The sequence below is a fragment of the Corvus kubaryi genome, unplaced genomic scaffold, assembly GCF_017639235.1.
Source record: "Corvus kubaryi isolate FWS band 111438036 unplaced genomic scaffold, C.kubaryi_AGA036_p1.0 133, whole genome shotgun sequence".
NCBI lineage: Eukaryota > Metazoa > Chordata > Aves > Passeriformes > Corvidae > Corvus > Corvus kubaryi.
In genome coordinates, this window is record NW_024580667.1 from 6,801,066 (window position 1) to 6,822,968 (window position 21,903).

The 21,903-nt window shown below is 35.0% G+C and overlaps 1 protein-coding gene across 10 annotated transcripts in view; it reads left to right on the forward strand.

Moving 5' to 3' along the window:
- The window catches only part of DMD (dystrophin), a 1,181,561-nt gene that overhangs the window by 412,223 nt on the left and 747,435 nt on the right, over positions 1 to 21,903 (forward strand). For 7 of the 10 annotated variants that reach the window (XM_042035506.1, XM_042035543.1, XM_042035536.1 and 4 more), the window contains 2 exons: positions 19,801 to 19,979; positions 20,936 to 21,058. In XM_042035506.1, coding sequence (XP_041891440.1) covers positions 19,801 to 19,979; positions 20,936 to 21,058 — 302 coding nt within the window. The remainder of the gene's footprint in view (positions 1 to 19,800; positions 19,980 to 20,935; positions 21,059 to 21,903) is intronic. The other 3 variants (XM_042035517.1, XM_042035557.1, XM_042035566.1) reach the window with 3 other exon arrangements.

The window sequence follows — 21,903 nt, forward strand, 5'->3', positions numbered from 1 at the left end:
GTGTTGCTGCAGCGTGGAGCATAAGAAAACAAAGCACTCTCTCAAATGTATCCTGCTCTCAGTGGGCAGATGCTCGCTCAGGATTATGAAGAAGTGTCCCTTTTTCAAAGAGACTCCAGGTTGCTCTGAAGTGTCAGGTGTAAATGGAAAATGGATGGGTATAGGATGCTTCCCGAAGGCACTCATCCTCTCTGAGTTGTACGGGCTGTGAGCTTGGCATGAAAGAGCATCAATCCTGTTAAATACAGACTGACAGTAGTAGCAAGGTTACTATAATTAATTTGCTATTAGATATATCAAACTTCATGTACATTTGCTTGTGCCGTGCTTTTGTATTACAGGTATTGCACTGGGAAATGTTGGATACAATTGGTATTGGAAAGTTTTCTGTGATAAATTAAAACAAGGAACTGCAGAATTATTCTGCCATGAGCTATAGTGACTCGTGACTTTTAAATCTTTCCTTCACAGTGTGTTCATCACCTTTCTCCAGTATAAATTTACTGTATAATCAACTATCACTCCCCTGACAAGTATTAGTCTCTTAGAAACTTATCAGAGGCTGACAAGTGCCAGAATTCACCCTCACATTTCTGTTACTGAAGCAACCAGACACTTGGCTTCAGTGCCTGTAATATTGTATAACACGTTATTTTAACCTACAGCTTGGCATGGAAATTGTTTTTAATTGTTCAGTTGCAAATAAACATGTAGTTGTAAATATGACTCTTGATGATGTTTCCCTGCATTGGCTTTTTTTAACAGCAATAACAGAATAATCAGATTCTGTGCCACTTGATCCTAATGCTAAGGGAATGTTCTAAGATTCTGTTTTGCTTCATATCTGACAACACCCTGGGCTAAGTAAACTAAGTTAATTTTAAAAAAAAGCTTAACCAGTTGTGTAAGCATAATTCAGTGTACCAGTGTATGTTAATATTTTGGGAAATGCCAGCCATTAACTGTATGGAGCTTACTTATTATGTCTATAAGACTTATATGTAAGACATACTTACAGAATGCTTTCCCAGAAGACATTGTCAAAACACATAAGGATGGATTCCAAATTCACTACCTATTATTTGTACCATTCTGGGGGATTCTTCCACAGATCCATTTCTAAGCCCTTTAGAGATAGTAAAGCAAAGATGATAATCTGGTTTAGTTATGACTTAAGTAAAGAAAAAAAATTAACACTTTTTTGCTATTTGTTAAAACTCAAGGAATTTTAGGGTGGCTGTCAAACCTTGTTTTATGTATTTTTAGATCTCTCTGCTTATTTCCTAAACTGTGTTATTTAAAAGGAACCAAAACATTTTAGGATTTAATTTTATTTTGATTTGTTCCCTTGTAATGTGTGCAATGGCATGGTCGTTAACAGTTATGTTCTTGCTTTCCTAGGTGATTATTGCAACTAATGTAAGTCTACATTCAAAATTGAAGAAAGGCTTCAATTATTAATTTTTTATTAGCCTTTTACACAGCTCCATGATGTGTGACTTGGCTCCTTGGACTAAAATTAGAATATAAAACTAAAAGAGAAATTCATTTCTTTAAGGTCATGGAGCAGCACTGTGTGCCTAGAGAGCCATAACACAGACCTCTATAATGGCTTTTTGAGCAGAGCCTAATACAGGAAGAAATTGCAGCAAGGCTCTTATGCCAAGAGCATCCAGTTAGCTGAATATAAATAGGCATTTTACATATAGAAATATGGCAGCAGAAATGCTCAAGTAAGAGTTTACTATTTTGCAAACAAAGGCTCTTAGTCTGTGTGGAACCTGTTCCTTGCTTTGTGTAGTGGCTTTGCAAGTCAGTGGGTTTCCATATCTGGGGGCTGTTTATAAATGTAAGATGTAACTTCTCTCTGAAAAAGCTGCCACCAATCTCTTTGGGACTATAATGGCTTTATTTATTTGTCAAGAGTCTTGCTTGTTGATTATAAGGAAATTAAGAAAAATTGAGCTACTTGCTCCAACAGAGCAGTTAATATACTGCAGAGTGTGATGGTTTACTTTTCCTCTTTTCCACAAGGCTCTTTGCCCTTCTGGTTTAGTTACCTTATTTTAATTTTATGTATTGTGAAATTAAAAGAGAGCATTACTTCAACAGCCAGTAGTATTCTTATAGAATGCTTTATAAGTCTGTGGGAGGGTACAAGCTCAGAGCAATGCTGATTTTGATGGCTTTTTAACTCAGCAAATCACCTTTAGTGCATAAATCCTTTAGGGGGTGTATACACCTTATCACAAGCTGGGCTTGAAGAAACAAGAACTTAGTTTGGTGATTTATTGAATGTAACCACTTTTCATAGAGTGTGGGAAAGCTGCAGTACTGAAATCCCTTTAGAACAGTTCTTCCTCATTCCTGTTCATTATAAATAATTGTGAAACAGGTCCATCAGGTGCCATTTCAAAATATCGGCATCTGCCATCAAAAATGTTTACAGTAATTTAATACTTCACTATGTTTAAAGAATTGGATGTGCAACAGGAAGAATTGCATTCATAGTCACACAGAATTGTAATAGAAATAGTGCACAATGAAATTGGAAAAAAAAAGTGTTGACGTGATGAAGGAAGAAATAAAATCTTTGATAACCCAAAAATGAGAGTATCCTTCTATCTGGCAATTTCAGTCTGTTACAGCATTTCTATGCTATGTTTGGAGACAAGATGAGCAAATAAAACTTTATTTGTATACCATTAACTTATATGAAATGCTTATTTTAGAGAAAATATACCTTTTTTTTAAAAGAAATTTGTTTGCTTTGATCAGTAGCTTAGTGATAGCTGGTTTTAATTTGGTAAATTGGCTTTAGACAAGTGGAATCACAAGTATAATTTTCTGGTGTTAATCTGATTTGATGGTATCTCTATTTCAGTCAGAAACTGGACAGTGGTGTTGCAGACACAGGGAAGATTTCACAGCATTTTTTAGCCACTCAGCTCTGAAACAGTCTCGTTCCTTCCTTCCGCACTGTTCCTCTCCACAGTGAAATGGTTAAGAGACCTTAACTGGTTGATAAATATCTATTTTGGTTTTGGTTTGGGTTTTATTTTGCATTGGTTTTATTACGGCTTAGCTTTAGAATCTCCTCTTTACGGACTGAGATAACATGCTAGTGAATTCTCAAAGCAAACAGTTAGGATAGTGCAACATTTGAAAGGTAGGAATTGCAAAAACTGTCCCAGCTTCATTCCTTAACCTAAGGTTTAGAGATAAAACTGTTGTGAAACTGCATGCTATGTTTAAAAATTTTCAGTCTGTCGGTTTACTTCCCACAAATACATGTACAGAATTTTTCTTACTCAGAAAGAAAGCTGTAGATTAAGAGAACATTTTCTTGATTTTTCCTGTTGCAAGAGGTGCTTACTAATATCCACTTTGAAGTCAATGCATGACTTGTTTACTCTTAATTTCTTGGATCATAGGGACAAACTGTCCACATCAGAGTGCTTTATTAGTCTTTATTTTTCCACTTAAATATATATTTAGCTAATACTTCTTAGAATATAATCAGTACTGTTAGCCACTATATCACTATATAGTGTACAGAATAATAATAGAAATGTTTTGGTATTTTCATTGATTTTAATGCTTTATGCATCTTGGCAATATGCTGAAATTTTCATGTTTTATATCACTGCAGTTATTTTGTAGATTCACAGATTGTGTGGCCAAACTGAAATGTTAACATGGTCTGACTTTGTGTATACTATGGATAAAAGAACTTTATTTGGTAACTTACAGGTAAGCCCAACTTTGACTTGACCTATGGCTTGGGTTTAAGGAGGCATATATCTGTCACCTGTCTATGTATGGGTACCTCTGAAACCTTACTAGAAAACTGGATGGCTATACTTTTCTTTTTAAAGACCTATGGATTAAACTGTTTATGGGAGGCTACTGTGATTTTATGTAATGCTTCATTTTCTCAAAACATTACTCAGAATTAAACCAGATGCCATCCAAGTTATGAATGAATTTTAATGTTTGTAAGGAGCATAATCAATGTACTCTCAGGTACACGTTATCTGTTCAGGAAATGTTTCATAGTGTTCATCAGTATAAACTCTGGTTGCTCATGTAAGAGGAAAATTACTATTCCCTACTTATTTTTTTATTACTCTTAAATTCTTCTGAAGTAGGTTGGGTGCTGCTGTGATTCTTTTGGCTGCCTCTGTTTATTGTGCTCCTACCCCCTGGTTATATCAATCCTTTTTAAGCAGTTGAGTTGGTGCTTGATGCTCCCTGAGTGGCAGTTCTGGATAAGATGTTTAGGGGTAGCTGATAGCAATCAACCTCTGGCTGCTCTTTTGGAACTGACAACAGCAAAAGCCTGCAGCAGAGGTTGGCACAAACTAACCTCAACAGCTTGCAGATGATCTCTGGAAAAGTTATCCCCTGAAGAAGAGCCAGTGAAACAGGTGAGGAAGATAACTCCCTGTCCCAGGAGGCATCAGAGACAGGCCAAGGTGAAGAAAAGGAGGGTGATATTTCCTGGAGAGTGTCTCTCGCAGGAGATGGAGGCATTCCTCTGCAAACCTGACCATGTCTTGAGAGGTTTGTTGCTTGTCAGCCACTTGGATCCAAGAGACTTCAGAGAGTCTCCCAGAGCGTGTTTGACCCTCAGGCTATTCCCCCTCGTTCATTTATTTGGGCACTAATCAATGGGTAGTGCCTGTGTGTCTAAAGAGTGACTGCTGAGTTCTTGTGAGGAAGGGCATGGTGCCTACAGGGTGCTCTCCTCTGTCCTGCTGGTAAAGAGGAGCAGCTCAAGGAGGACTGGGCAAATTTTCAGATCAACATTTGTCTGTGTATTTCATGCCACAGATGAGGATTTTGGCTTTTTTCACTGTGGGGAACTCTTTGAGGAACAATGCCTGCTGAACAGGACCAGGACTGTCAAAGTGGAAAAAGAACATCTTTGACAACAAGCTTCTGACCTTGTGACAAGGGCTTTAACCTAATTGTGTCAGAGATGGGGTGCAGTAAGCTGAAGAGAGGGGCAGGAACATAGGACAATGAAGTTTTTCAAAAACACTTCTGCGATGAGGTGTTTCATCTTCCTTATGTAAAAAACAGTACACAAACACACATGAAGTGGGAAAGGTGGACTTGGAGGTCCGTGCACAGTTGCAAAGCTTTTATCTCACTGAGAGTCCAGCCACTGGGACTGCTTTCATGACTGGGGTGCTGAAGGAAACACGGAGCCAGAAGGTGGGGAAGAGAGGTTGTGTCCTATGCAAAATAGGGGCTGGAGAAAATGCTGGGAAGGGAAATAGATTAGCCCATGTAGCATCACTGCGTTTTCAACAATTTAAATAGAATATTATCATTGTGCATGTTTAACTTTTTAAACTGTTCTGGAAGTGAAGATTGCCAGTTTATCTTTAGATTGTGTAGGCAACATAATTTCTGTATGTAACCTGGGGAGGTTTTGACATTGGTGTGAATCACAGTTCTTTTATATCCATATTCCTCTGCTGAGATTCCCTTTATGAGTGATGGACTGAAAATTTAGAACTTATTTTTTCATTTACTCCCTAGGAATTGAATTGATACTACTGACATATTGCTTATTGACTACCCACCAGACGTGAGATGTTCAGATGATAATGATTTTCCATTCTGTTTGGAGGGGTTTTTTTTTTAAAATTACCTAGAGGTTAGAAACCATCAGATAACCACCAGAGTTATCTGATGGTTTCTAAAAGACTTAAGATCTCCATTATGAATACTTTATTATTTGACTACTCTGGCCACATACAAGAAACAGGAAATTTACAAGCTTTTATGAATTTTGAATTCTTATTTAACTAATAATTTTCTAATAGTCCATTCCTGACTTCTCAGTAATATCTGTTGCAATGACTGGTGTAACTAAGAACAGAAATAATTAATACTTCAAAAAATCAAACTCTGTCTTAAATCAATAACTCTCTGTTGGGTAGCTTGCTAAGGCTGGGACATTTTTATGAGGAAATATAACTGTCTATGGCATATTAGCATTTTATAAAAGGAAGGAAATAAAAATACATATGTAAAAACCTTGTTTTAAGAGATTACCCAGAGATACTTATCTGCCTCTTCCATATTTTCTCTAGGAGGATCTTCAGAAAGCTGTAACATTTGGGTTTATCTTAATGATAAATGATATAAATGGTATAAGACAAACATGACAAAAAGAGCCTGACTGTAAAATCTTTGAACACGTTTCAGAAATAATGCACTGTCAATTGTTATATGCCAGGAGCACAGAGACACTATAGAAAGGAGGTTTTTTTAAAGTATTTTGCTTAGATTCTGCTTGTTTTATCCTCCTCTATTTATCCTGATGTAGGGTATTTCATTTTTGTGTTACCTGTATACTTAGTAGCTTTTTTGCAAGTTGTGTTGTTAAATGGTATCCTTGTAGCCCAATGTTTTGGTGAAAGTTGTAAGAAATTACGCAGGGAGTAAGGACCTATGTATACAACAGGTGCATCCCATTGAATTGAAAATAATCATGTAGGTGAGATTCATTGTGCCTTACTAACAGGACAATGTACTCGTCCATCTGGGACTTCAGAAATACAGTTAAGCTCTAGACACTTGGAACTTGTTCACTGCATATTGTTCACAATGCTGTGGCTACAGTGTTTTAAGTTTAATTTCACTTACCTGAGCAGTCTGATTGGAAGGAAGAATGTAATTATGGAAAGTTTTGGGAGGTGTAACTATAGTGTTTGTCTGCTGGTATCCCTTGACTCAGGTTTGTAGAAGAATGTGGTTTTGCTGTTGTAAGTACATCTGCTGAATAGCTTTGCTGGTTAGGTGGCATAAAGATTTCATATTATTATTCAAAGGTTTGAAATATAGTTCACTCCTTATCTTTGTGCTCCAGAACTGAGAAGATCCTAGCATGTCTTCTGCTCATGCTGAGGTCTCTGGTCAGCTGGAGCTCAGTGGAAGAATAGTGTGAGGAAGGCACTTGCTCCCCATTGCTGCTGTATCTGTCCTTGACAAACTGAATGCTTCAGACTGCAGCAAATCTAGTGTTCTGGATTTGGAAATTTGCCATTTCTAAGCTATCAGAACTTTCCATGTTTTATGAAAAGCGTTTTGTGAGGGCCCAGAGTATATATTACTAAACTATTAATGCTGCAAGTTAGTGAAACATGCCATTTCTCTGTGACTGGTATCATTCACTTGTCCTGTCTTAATCCTGCAGGCTCATTTTCAGTGTAATTACTATATTTTTCGTAAGATGGACTAAATTCTTGGAGTGCTGGGCCAGCTTGCACAACCTGCTTGGGGAATATGGTTGCACAACCAGGCCCAAAGATTTTTCAGGAGTTACCCTGTCAAATAAAGACCCAAAGCAAAGAGTAGCTAAGCAGAATAAGGTCCATTTTAGGATTATTTTGGTATATTTACTATATTATTTGTAATTTTAAAAGTATTGTATATGGTTAGTGTAGTTTGGAGAGCTGTTTAGTTTTTCCTTTAGTTTTGGAAGATTTTTCAGTTCTATGGTTTTGGTTTTTTGTTGGCTTTTATGTTAATCTAGGGGAACAAGGGAGAGAAGGCACTGGTAACCTTTGTGTTATAATCTGTTTGTAGTTTACTACATGACTGTATTCTGTTTAAAGACTGAAAATTTCCCAGTAGGTTTGGACATGTATTTCATGTATTTAGGTATATATTAGATATTCTAGGCCCTGTTTCAAAACCTAATCTCAGGTTTTCAGAACATTCTGAGTCCTTTGTGAAGGTGACCTCTCCTGCATAATTTTTAGATTATGTATGTTTTCTTAGCTAATAACCATTAAATCTGCTCTTTATGTTTGGGCTAAAGTCAGTCTCTCTAGCACTGGGTAATTAAAGAAAGACTTGAAAAAAGTGTTGGCCTCCACTGCTCTCGTTTATAATCCCAGACTCTGTTCCCATGACTGTAGTCATGAATGTTTCTTATTCTCATCATGGCTCTGTTTGAGTCCTGTACCTGCAGCATTGCTTGTTTGTTTAATTACTCAGCCCAGAAAAGTCTAACTAAATGTGGAACTTTTCAAGCACATCTTCCAACATTTATTTTTTTATTTTATTTTTTTTCATCAAAATGCTAATAAAAGGTTGTATTTAAATTGTTTTGACTTTAAAAATATATTTTGGTTCAAAAAACATAGACTAAGGCCTGGCATGACATAACCTCTTAAGTAATAAATAATGAAAAGTCAGGAAAAGATGTAAAACTGCTTCAAAAGCAGCAAAAAAACAGTAAAACTGCTGGGTAGCTCGACTTTAGGCAAAAAGTCTGCAATTAGTTCATCATCTGCTAGAAACTAGGTCTTTAAAAAGTTTAGAAATAAGAGAAAAAGTTTACCATTCTTTCAAATCTGAGTTGGAATGACTAAATAGAAGTTAGAGGAAGGTGAGGAGAAAGAGGAAGAAAAAAGGAGGGAATAGCACTGTGTTCTAATGGGTTTCTGCTAGTGAGTTGCAAGGTCCCAGGAAAAAAAAACCAAAACAACAAAACACAACATTGGGGAGTTATGCAGTTGGCTGTGAGAGAAGTGAATTAAGTAGACATTTAGGTGAAAATTGGACAAATGTGTTTGTCAGATTCAGTTGGTGAATCTGATGTTTATGTAATTTATTTCATTTTAAAGAGAGACAATTCAAGAAAATATAATTGATACTTGTAATTTAAGTATCAAGGGATAATATACTAATGGTGGAATTAGTAGTTCTACCATCTCTTTCCAGGAGTACATATTTTCTTAAACTTTTACATGTTCTTTTTTTTTATGCTTAGCCCCTGCTCCGTATTTACAAATCCTTCTGCTTGTTAAAATATTCACCAACTAATATTTAGATTTATCCTGGTTAATTTTGTGTTGCTTCATAGTCCTATCTAAACACATTTTTAGGGTTGTTTGCATTTTCTTCATTAGCATAATGCATGATAAATATGGAATAAAACTGGTTGTTGTTCTAATGCATTCCTAACTCCTATTTACATTGTACTGACAGCACTGATTAATCTCCAGCTTTCTTTCACATGCTCTGTTGATGTACTATTAGCTGTTAAATATGTATATGTATGCTATATATACAAAAGCTCTTTTACATCTTTAGTCTCATGCTTTATCAGAGTTTCTAAGAATAGTCAGACATGGCACATTATTTTTGTCATTATTTTGGCCAGGTTATTGTATGGATATATTTCCCCATTAAATAAAAACAAGCAAGGGAGTGGAGTTCATAGAAAAACATGAAACTATAGCCTGTATTAAAATAGCATAGCTAAAAAATAGTTAGCATTAAGTACAATGGAAAAAGGAAGGGAGGAACAAAGCACTTAGGACCTGATTTTTCATTGAAGTCCCGTTATGTGCAATTTCAGGTAAATGTCTCATTATAAAGGTTTTACTGAATTCCTCAAGTTTTGTTGTAGTCAGTAGGATGCTTTGCTTCTATTCCTCTGGCTTGCTCAGAACCTTGCTTTCTGAAGGCAATAAACTTCTCTGCAGCTTTAGACTATATTTCTTCAGGTTTGTCGTGTTCTCTTTTGTTCTTGTGCTAACATTGTCCTTGAGCTTGATGCTTTTTGTTCTGATTGCTTTCACCCCATGATATATTTATGAGGAACACTCATATAGCTTTCTAAGCCTTTCTTTGACTAGACTCTCAACAGGGTTTTGTTCTTCTCTACACTGTCTACTTAAGACTAACAACTTTTTTCTCTTCTGCTTGTGGTTTATCATTCTTGGACATGTCTGATCAGATGATGGAATTCCAAATCAAATCTTGTTAATGCTTTGCAGAATAAAATCAATATTATTTTTCTTGAAGATGAATTTGGTTTATCTTTCAAAATTGATATTTGGATGAAAAAATAACATTTCAAGGCTGTGATCTCTCTGTTCCTTGAATGCTCAGATGTATGAAGTATTTCAGGATGTGCTGTTTTACATAAAACCATACATATTTGACATACTTGCAGCTATTCTGTAAAGTTTGACAAGTGCAATTTTGCAATTTTTGGTGAATGTGACAGGCTTTGGTTCTGATCTTGTGTGATTTGTCTGCATTTGCTGAACAACAGCTGGAAATGCTCAACTCCTCCTCAAAAGGAGCTGTGCTTTATTTAGACTGGGATTCCGATTTAACCTGAAGGGTGGTTACATTCATCATGAAAATTTTTATCAGTTCTGGAAACTCTTAAAAAGATAAAATTACCATTTCTTAACCTCTAATCCTTGAGTCCAGGCAGACTCAACAAGTCTGTGCCGTAGCACTCATTCACAAACTACTACAATGCTTCTTTAGGTCCTAAGTGTATTTAAAGCATTAAAAACATAAATTTGTCAGAGTTATTTAATAAAGCCAACATGAAAATATTGTGATTGTTTCTAAATTGCTCCTATACTGCTATTGTCATAAAACATTCCTGGAATTAACTGTCTGAGTACTGAAATTTTGCTATCCGTTTGTTTCTGTGAGAGAAGACCATGAAGAAAATTAATACTTCTGAATTGAGAAAAATGTGAGAGGAACTTTAAATAGTGAAGTCAGAAACATGTCTGATAAATAAGTTGGTACTGTAATACTGATTTCAGGTATCCCATGTAGGCCCTTTCGCAATTTGCTCTTCTGATACAGTACTAAGAAGGATTCCCTTTTTCAGAGCACACAGTAAAGAATTACATTGTTGCTATTATGCTGACCATTAGATTGTAATTGTTGTAATGTTTTAATACTTATGGTTTTTCTATTTCCTTATATTTAATAAGTTTAATGTATTGTGTTGCACATTTGAAATTTGCTATATTTATTTTAATATTGTTTGATACACACGTAAAATACCATTTGGCATCCCAGTCACACCTGGCTGCTGTTGTTGCATATTTACAGCTATTCCATCTTGCAGGGAATTTTGAAGTAAATGTAACAGATATGATGCCCTCAAATCTTGTCTGATTCCACCAAGCTGTAGCATTTTAACTTCTCTTTGGGCTCTCACATGCTGCTCCACACTCATCAGTGTCTCACACACTTCTGTTTAATCAGTTAGGCTGAGGCTTACATCGGCTAGAAAAGACAAGACACCTTCTTTCTGCTGCCTGTTTAAATAGGAGTCACTAAAATGTTGATCTCTAAGTCTTTACAGTATGTATTACCAGACATCCTGCTTTGCCCTTGATTTATTTCTCTGCTTCTCCAACTCTAGCCATGTATAAAACTTTAGAAATGTGAATGGAAGCTTACATTTTTGCAAAACGTGAGCAGATGGTTCCAGCTGAAAAGGTATTAAATGCCTCAGAGTATGGGCTTAAAAAGTTCTAGCTGTTGAGCATGAGCAGTTTTCTTCCTCAGATAATCAAATTTAAGGGGTTTTTTGTTAAATTACATTACAGGTAGATTTAAATAACTTCCTGGAAAATGGAAGGTGCATAGGTAGTAACCTTCCAGTCAAAGCTTGCATTTTTAAAAAGTATTGGCATGACACATTGTAGACTGCTTTTCCTCATAATCAACCTCAGGAAAAAGATCAGCACATTAATCTATCTTCTGCATTCTTGGTGAAATAATCCCTCAAATGTTAAAAATCTGTCTCCTACAACATTTATAAGATTTCTTCTAACCTTTTTCTTTAGCATGTCAATGCAGGAATGATCATAGCATATATAAATTCTTACCACATGAGTTTCAAATTTTTCAAGATGTATATGTATTTTTTTAAAAATATACTTTTAAAGTAGAAATTTAGATGCTTTTTACATCTGCTACAGTTAAAATTCTTAAAGACGTCGTTTGTCATTTTTGATACTGTTCATGTGTCATACATATAGAAGCCTGTATTATCCAGGTAATTGGTCTTCATTTAGATGTAGGAGCAACACACGCAGTGAGAAAATTCAACGTGTAGCCATAAGACTCATCAAGAAACATCTTTGAATTTAAAGCTGGCACATCAAATCAATTTGTACATATCAATTCCTGTCAGTGGGGGTTTTTTTTGTTAAATATTCTATATGTAACCAAACCTTAATAGCTACACATTTTCCCAGTCTCTCATAATGCTAATGAAAGTTCTCTGATTTTTTTTTTTTAGCTGCAGTTAATCAAACTCACATACCCTATGGATGTATGGTCTATTGAATACAAAAAGTATTTTTGTATCTGCAAACAATACTCTGGCCTAAATTAGTGGAAAACAGGCGTTATCATTGAATGTACTATTATATGCCATAAATTTTGTAATTTTTTTAAGATATTGAGAATTAATTTTACACCTGATCTTGACCTAAATTTAGAAATTTTATTGCACAGAACTTTATCTATGTTCCTTAAACCTTCTGCTACATTTTTTAAATGCATCAAAACAAAGCCAATAACAGCTTAGTTTTGATTTACAATGAAATTAGTCCATCTTGGATACTTTCTTGTTTAGGTTTCAATCTTTTTTCCATTTTGCTGTTCTCAGGTTTCGTAGAAAATCAGTTGTCCTTAAGGTTCTAGAGGGGAAAAGTACAAGCTACCTGTAGTAACACTCAGCATTCTGTTGTGTTGGTTCAGGAAGGAGTTAACCTCAGGTGATCATGAGCTTGCCTTGATGTCAGAAATAGCACATTACAGATGGGAATAAGAGGAAAGTATATACACCATAGCAGCAGAATCCCTGTACTTCCCAGTACTATTTCAGAAGAATGCTGTGTTTCTCAATGTTTTTTGATTGCACTTGAAGAAATATTATCTTCTCTTTCCAAGTATGGAATCACCCATCCACTATGCACACAGCTCTCTCAATTGTCTGTTTGGAATTGGCTGTTTAGGTTTCAATTGCCCTTTTCCACTTATATAATTTTATCTTTATGAAAGATTTTACAATGAAATAAAAGTAATGAATTTATCTCCATATGAAGCTATAAAATCTTTAGTTACTGAATTTCAGTCTCTAATTTTCTTTTTTTTCTTCATAGTTACCTGTGCAATTTTTCTAGACTAAATATTCATAAAAGTAAAGTGGAAAATGTACAGTATTTTGAAATATTTTCCCATTTGCTTTCTCAAATATTAGCCTGCTTGAAAATATCTCAAATACTCTTAGGAAAATTATTGTTTTGGTGACTGCTAATATTACCATTTTTGAACACTATTCCTGATTCAGACACCATATTCCTGATATCAGACACCATACCTCCCTTGATCTGTCTTCATTTTCAGGACTCTTCAGTAGGATGTAGGTGACAGGGTGTATTTGAGTTTTCTTTGCTGTGGCACTTCCGCCCCCACCCCACCATTCACTGCATTTCCAGGTTTTGAAAAATCAAACTGCAGCATTCAGTAGCATACAACAGTTTTGTGAGTATGTTAACTGTTGACTATTATTTTTTATTTCAGCAAATTGTTGAGAGCCATGCTCACTCCTACTCAACGACAAAAATACTAGTATACAATATTATACAATAAAAATGTTAACATCATACCCCAAATTTTTAAAACCAGTGTTTTATTCCTTTGCCATTTTGACTTCACTTCTTTCTATCTCTGTCTTTGCTGCTAAGAAGACAGTTATTTTAGATATAGCTTAAGGTGCAAAGGTTGTGGTGTTACTGAATCAAGGTTTAATATTGTAAGGAGCCTGAAAAAGAATAAGCAACACCTTTACTGTTCAGCAGAGGTATTAAGTCTGATTTTGCAGGTTCAATAAACAGAGATAACATCAAGTTCACTTAGCCAGGATAGTGCTGGCATATTAGTCCAAAATTCCTCCACACTCATGCAGCAAATCAGAACAGACATTCAGATAGACTAAAGGTATTCTCAGCCACCAAATATTTTAATACCAGATACACCTAAATTCTGCAGCACTTTAATCCCACAAATCTGGACCTGTCTCTGTAATTCTAAAAGGCAGACTCAAATGTGTTAATCTTCTGAAAATATTTTCTTCATGCTGCTGTTGTGATCTTATTCAATACAGCCTGTAAAGGTCAGCATTTTCAATGTACTCTGTGGGTATTAACCATCAGGTTTAAAACACTTACTTTCTTAAGGAAATCTCTGTTTAAAAACTAACATTTTCCTGTGGGAGTTTCATAGTGGTTTAGGTTTATGGCTATTCATATCTACAGAAAAGAAGAAAAAAACAGTGCCACTATGTGTAAGTGATCTGTCTTACAGGCTTCCACTCTCACTTAATTGTCTGTGTGCAATTGGTGCCTTTTGCCAGCAGTTAATTTTGTAAAATGTTAATTTTATTCAGCAAAATAGTACTGTGATCACTATGCTTATTCATGTAGGCCATTGAGTTGCCTTTGAAAAATATTGACCTTTGTTTTAACTTTTTTTTTTTAAATAAAGTTTTAAAATCATCAGTTTTGATTTCCACATTTCAATATTTATAGTTCTGCAGTATTTCATACACTGATTTTTGTCTGTCTGCAAGTCCAGGGCTACTCCTTGAGATTACTGGTGAAAATTGCTTTTGTTTTGAATTTAACATGCAATCTACTGGTGGAGTAAAAAACAGGGAAGAAAATAATGACAAGTTTAAAAAAGAAGCAAAAAAGGTCAATAATTGTGAGTAAACACTGCAATTACTGGCTGGCTTTTCAGAGACTGTGGAGTTTATTGTTTCAAGATCTTAGTGGCAGCAGTGAGTGTCAGTAGAGTAAACCATTACTACTTCTATTCTTCTTGCTATTATCATATCATTAGTATAAACATGGATTGTGGGAAAATGTCAATTTGATACCAAGTGGAAACTGAGGCAGAATTTTGTATACATTTAAGCAAAACACTTTATCATCTTTGCCTGATAATCTTGCTTTTTTCTTGGTATTTGAATAAAAATGAACTATATATAGGCTCATGTTTTCACACTCAGGGAATCAAATCACCAGTAAAAGCAAATCTAAGACAGGCCTCATGGTTCTGTCATAGCTTAATGTTTGCAAATAGACTTGCTAAATGACCAGAAGTATGCATTTGGAGGACAAGTCACCAAGTTTAAAATTTCCCCCCTTTTTTTTCTTTTTTTTTTTTTTTTTTTTTTTTTCCCCCCCCTTAATTATGGGGGTCATGCTTTAAAGGTATTTTTTACCTAGGTTTCTAATGAATCCATTTGGGAATGAAATCTTACTTGTTTTTCCTGCAATTTAAGCCTAGGCAGTTTCATTTCTACTAGTACAGTCTCATGCACTTTCATACAGTTTCAATTGCAAATTTAGATTCATCTAAATCAAAATGAGAACAAAACTGGGTTTTGTGAAAACTCTTTCACAATGTTTAGGTGAGCCTTGTCAGACAGATTACCACAGATTTTTGAACATGCTTTGAAAAGTTCACCCTTGTCCTTGAGGCTAAAAGGTAAAATAAATAAAAGTTACATGTGAGTTGTGGCTGCACTTTTATAAATGCTTCTCTGTGCCCTCATCTTAGATACTGTGGCTGAGGCTGGTGTCACACTAGGAGTAGACAGATGAATGTGGAAATATCTCCTGTAATGAGTTTACATTGTAAAAAGAAATCATTTATGTATTAGTTAGATTTCTGTCTTGTCTCAGCAGTCTGAGAGCTTCTGCCTTCTAAACAGATGAATTTGGAAATACCAGTAGAATTGTTTCAGAACTTGTAATAAGTATTAATGTTGTATTAGTATCATTAAAAAGACTAAAAAAACCCCAAACCCCACATTGATTGAAGAAATAATAACAGCCTTCATTTATCAGAGGGAACAACTGCATAATCTCTGAAAATTCAAATCAGCTTTGAGAATCTCAAATTTGTTGTGGAAGGGAAAGCAATGTTTTTTATTTAGCACAGTTTTTAAAATCTCGTTTGGGGTAGAAACAGATAATATTAAAATATTGTGATTTTTTATTACTATTGTAATAGAAGGAAACAGTATTAGGTGATGTATAGGATTTAGAAGTTAGTTTTCTATGTTTTCTACTTTGTGATTCTGTGAAAATCCTAGCTGCTTCTGTTGAGGACAAAGGATTTCTTGTATTTTTAGGGTTCGGGTCTTATCTTGCTTCTCAGCACTATGTAAGGTAAAATATGTTTCAGAATTTCTCTCTCAATCTAAAGAAACCAGATCAGCAATTTATGTACAGAAATGTAATCTTTCTTGCAATGCAGAAGACATTTAAGTTCTCCTCTTTCAAGGTTATTTTGCTACTAGTTTGATACGAAGACTAAGTGGAATCAGCACAAATACTGTCAGAACTTTTACTTGGTCAGAGCTTGGAGAAAACAAAATATTATTAAAAAGGAATAGTTATATAATATAAGTAGCTGTGTATTTGAAAATTGGAAGAAACATTTTCATAAAGATTTATAACTTGTGCTTTGTGTGTGGCTTTGTATACATAATGTAATACTGTGTAGCAAAATGCTGGATTTTGTTTATGTTGCTAGATCTGTAGTTTTTGGTATTGAACTTATTTAGGTGTTTTATATCACCCTCATTTTTACATCCCTTACAAAGGATTCTTTGCACCTGAACTGGGAATGTTAACAGGGATTTGTTCATTGACCAAAGATAGGGATGGAAGAACCAAACCACTTGTGGACTGCAAGGCTTATAAAAATTGGCTGCTGGATTACTTTTTGAAGAGTTTGACATACTTACTTACTCTTTTGGCACTGTTAGAAAATAATTTGTTTGAGAACGCTTCAGGTTAATTGTGTTCATCCTTAACAAACAATCAGGCTTGTAGTTATGTTCATCAGAAAACAAAGAATATTTGCTAATAAAAATCGAGCTGCAGTGACCTATCAGGCAAATTGCTTCCCAAATTAAACCTGTAATAACCCTTTAAAGGCATCTGCACTTAAACAGCAGTGGATTTGCGTTACATTTCATGGTTTTAATGTTCTGAGGAGAACTCAGATTCTTTCTGCTCTTTTGGTACTTGTCACCAAATAACTGCTTTTCTAGATGAACAGAATCTTATTGTACATTAAAATTCATGGTCAAAAATGAGCTCTTATGGTGTCTCCTTAAATAGGCATTTTTGGCCCATATATCAAAATAAGTGTTTTGTTTTATTTCTCTGTATTTTGTGAATTTGACTGGAGACCTTCCCTGGACAGACTAATCTCTCTAAATGGTCAGGGTTTGAATATGTTTTCAGGCGAAGCACATAAAGTCAGGGTCTTGCAAGGTAGTTTTGTTTCTTTGATTATAAAGAGTGCTTAAAGAAACCACGTGTCTTCATAAGTAACTTCATGGATCATAAAAGGTATCAAGAATAGTTGTCTGAACCATATGCTTCATGTGACACATTTCAGTGTAAGTCGCTGGTTTTTTTTGAAAAATATTAATCTGTCATCATAAAGTTTTGTACTGAAAAAGTTTCCTCTCAATAACTGGAACACTCATGTTGGAAACTTTTCCAGTACTTTTGTGTAACTGTATCATATTAAAGAACTGGAATGGTTTCCAGAACTTTCCAAAGCCTTTCAGATTCTTTATTGATAAACATGTTAATAATCTAATTTAAACATGTTAAAAATCTAACCTTAAATGCTTCCCATTTTAAACTCCTTTTTGACTTGTAGTCTAATATTTTTTCATTCTTTTTGTTCCTTTCAATCCTACTATGGATAGTCTTTGTCAAGAAAACTGATGAAAATATTGTTAAAGAATTGCCTCTGAGTTGAATTTGAGAAAACGAATTGGTCTGGGAAAAAAAAAAAAAACCAACAACCTGGATCATTTTCTAAAAACTAGGACTGGAAAAATGGCATAGTTTACATATCTTGACTTAGTTTTATTAAAAGTCTTCTGTATTTTCCAACAGTTTGATATTAGTTTTTAGGAGGTGTAGATTGGCTTGACAGATATTTATGCCCCACAAATGAACGTAGACATATTTACAAAGAAATAGTAAACTTTCTTGCATGAAAATGCTTGAATTTCAATTTATTTACTGCCTAGCTACTAGGATTTCAAACAGCCATCAAACTCAGCAGGTGGTAAAGATAGTACATTGGACTAGGGTTCAAAAGAAGAAGATATGAAGACAAAAGCATAATATAGGAGAAGCCATTCCTGCTCTGATAATTCAGGAGCCCGTAAAAAAGACTTTTGAGAGACAGACTGATATTCCAGGCTTTGTAACTATGGTTGTTTAGCTATTTGTTGTGATTAAATAATTAAATCCTTTCCTATTTGCCAGTGGGTTTTGGCAGCTGCATATGTACTTTTTACTTGTCAGATAGAAAGGGTAAACAATTTTTGGCATGTATGTTATTCACTAGATACTAATTTTATTTATTTTGTAATATATTTTTGTAGATAAATGATAAGGTATTTTCCCATTTGGTTAACAGGACATTTTGAAAAGGAAAATAATGAACAAACAATAGAAAAGTCACAGCTGGTACTGATGTCTGTTCATCCAGTGTGTGCTCTTCCCTGTAGGAAGGCATGGATATGCATGTAAACATCAATTACTAGTGGACACTAAGTATAAAAAAATGGTGTTAGAACATTAAAGACGTGAAGATGGTTACAGTAAAATGCTTATATTATGGAAGTGGGACTGTTAGAGGGATGTTGTGCCATTTTTCCAGCCAGTGCTAAGTAGAACTAAACCTTCAGCTGTCCTTCAGAAAGTACCAAGCAAAGAGATGGAGATGGGTCAGAAAACCAAACCAAAATTATTGATAGAATGTCTTTTCTTAATTTCCAAATATACGTGAAGCTTTTAATGTAAGGCGCCTTCCCTCATGTGCATTCCACATTCTAGGAAGAGAGAATGAGATGCCACCTTGTAGAATTATTGATTTTTTTTTTTCTGTGAACTCAAATTTTGGCTAAAATTGGATTGATCTAAGACAGTAAAAACTCATAGCTTTTGGCTTTCTGCCAGCACTCATGTTAAAACATCTATGGAATTAATGATAGATTTCTTGTACAACTGTCCTTTTATATCTTGATTCACTAGACTGAGTGTAGGAAGTAAGCGTCAGTGGCAAATAACAAAGCCTCTATTTCAAAGAGCTGCCACGTGCCTTACATATTTACAAATCATTATTGACTTGAATTGTTGAGTCAGGGAAACTTCTTTTCCTGCTGATGTATAACACAACATGGCTATGTGCAAAATCTGGAATAGTCTTTGTGTTCACACAGTTTCCTGTACTGACTGCTAAAGACCATAGAGATTGTACAGGGGTTTTTTTTTTCTTTTTTCGAGGAGTTATTCTATTATGTATTTTTGGATACCATGTTCCTTTGATGTTCCACAAATTTCATGAAGAATGCAAGACTAAGTAGAATATAAAAGCTACGTAGCTTTATTACAGTTTGACTTCAATAGCTGTTTTTTATTAACCCATTCACTAGAAAAACTGGTAATTTTTTTTCACCTACATCATTGCTGCTTTCAGTGGTTAAATGATGTGGAGACAATGCACAAGGCACGACTAGGAAAATGAGGTTGTGCTTACTTTTTTTGTAATTGCAGTATTTATACAGCACAAGCAAATAGACCTTTCCTGTGTCTACTCCTGCTTTATGGGTATCAGTGTCAAATTGCATTTTGACTTAAGAAATATAGACAGAAAGTTCATGCTGAATGAGATAAAATTACCTTTATAAACTTTGGCTCCTTCTCATTGATATGCGAATTTGTTCTGAAGTTTTGGAACTGATTTTAAGGTTCTAATTAGTCTCTAGAGAATTCATGTGAACAATAGATTGCTCATTAGTCTATCAACTTTCCATGAAACTAATTGGCTATTTCTCTGTCTAATGTGGAAACTGAAATGACATGTTAATTTGCCTTCCAGATGTTGCAACTGCCTGTCCAGATAAAAAGTCCATCTTAATGTATGTGACTTCGCTCTTTCAAGTCCTGCCCCAGCAAGTCACCATGGAAGCCATCAGGGAGGTGGAGATGTTGCCACGACACTCAAGGGTCACTAGAGAAGAGCACATAGAGGTACATGAACAGCATTTTTCACAAGAAGTGAGTTTCACTTTTCTGCTTTCATCTTGCTGCTCTAAAGTGGTTGTTTCCCTGCCTACCCCATGAGTTTGATGTCAAATGGCCAGTGGAAGCAAAAAAACCCATGGGCATAATGGACAAAGTCTCTTCACCCCAGGCAAGTCAGTTGTACTTGTCTGCATGTACTTTCATTCTGGTTTTTATCTCACACCAGACTGTTTTAAAAATTACTATTCAGCAAATAAGTGTTTTCAACTTCTCTTGTACAGCATTGTGCATTTGGATTGTGGCAGGCCACCTCAAGAAAAAACAAAGAAATTTGGGGAGGCTTTGCATTTACAAGCATCTTTACCTTTTTAGAGAATAGCTGTTGACATTTCTCCATAGTCATGACACTTTTTGAATTTTTTAGCATTTTATTTACACTGACTTTCATTTTAAAATAATCTCTTCTCAGTTTACAGTTGTCCTCTCACAAAAGTTAACTAATACTTGGAATTAATTTATGGTTGCAATGTCAGTTTTGTTTTTTACTGATATCACCAGACAGCCTCTGCTGAAGTGTTTAGTACATTTTAGACCTAGTGTACTTGCCTGAATTTAATCTGTATGTTTGGTTTGGGATGCTCACTCTCTTTTAGAGTACTGAGCAGATATTGGCTCTGTTTATTCGAGATGTGACACAAGATCCCTTGCTTTTTGAGCCTCTGCTTGTAAATTATAAAGAAGCTTCACTTTGCATTGGTATTCTGCTGGTGTTGAGTCCTGACAGTTTGTTGCTTTTTGTAAGGGTGTCAGATTAAATGAGAGGTTTCCTTAATACCATTCTGTTCTGCCTGCTGAATACCAACACTGTCCTTGAAAAATGTAACTGGGGATGACCTTCCTGCTTCTTTTTCTTCAGTTACTCTTAAAACCAATACTTTACTTCTACAATCCATGCTCCTACCCATATGTCCATTCTAATTTATTCGTAGATCACAGTCAGTGTACCCCAGGGACCTTCGCCTTCTCCTAAACCACGGTTCAAAAGTTACGCATATGCACAAGCTGTGTATGTCACATCCCCTGACCAAAAGAGGAGGCAGGTTCCTCCACAGGTCTGTCAATATTGTAATTTTTTTTAAGAGAGTTGTTTTTTTAAGCTTGTGCTTGGAGTGAAAGAGCTTGTGCATTTTGCTTCTACCTGATCTTAATGGCCTGCTTTTTCCATTATTTTTTCTGTCGAGTGTTTACTGTTTCCTGTGTATTTTTGCATGGCTGACAATAGCTGTTGTGTTGATTGTAGGGGATGATTAACATTCAAACACCACTGTTTTAGAATCATAGATTTCTTTCTCTGTTCAGTCATTTTTGAAAATAGTACATACATTGCCTTTAAAAAGTATTAGAAGAACAAATCTAACATAAGCCATATTTGGCATCTATTATATTATTATTATTATTGGCCTCAGGTTTAGTTATAGAAAAAAAGAGCCATTGGTTTTCTCTTTCTTTTTCTACCTCTTCCTATTAAAGAAAATAGTAAGTGATGGCATTTCTTAGAAGGTTACTGTAGTTGGAAAAAAAGTTGAAACAAACATTAAATTTAACCCTGGATTGTTAGATTACAGCAGTTGGTCATTTTTATCACAAATGGCATCTTGCTCCACTGAGGTTGGGGGGGGTTATATTTGATTTTTACATATTTATTTTATTTTATTTTATTTTTTCACTTTTAAATAGCTGTGGTAGTTTAATAAAACTTGTTTCAAGTAATCTTTATAATGAGAATTTCAGTAGTTGAATTTTTATAACTTCTGACAAGTACGAGACCCAAAGGTCATATTGTGTACTGCAATGTGCTTTACTTTTATTACTTTGGGGAAAAAAGATCTGTGTATATGTGGCGCTACAGTCTGAGTTTGCCTCTGGGTACTTAATTCTGTCTAACATCTAAAAATCT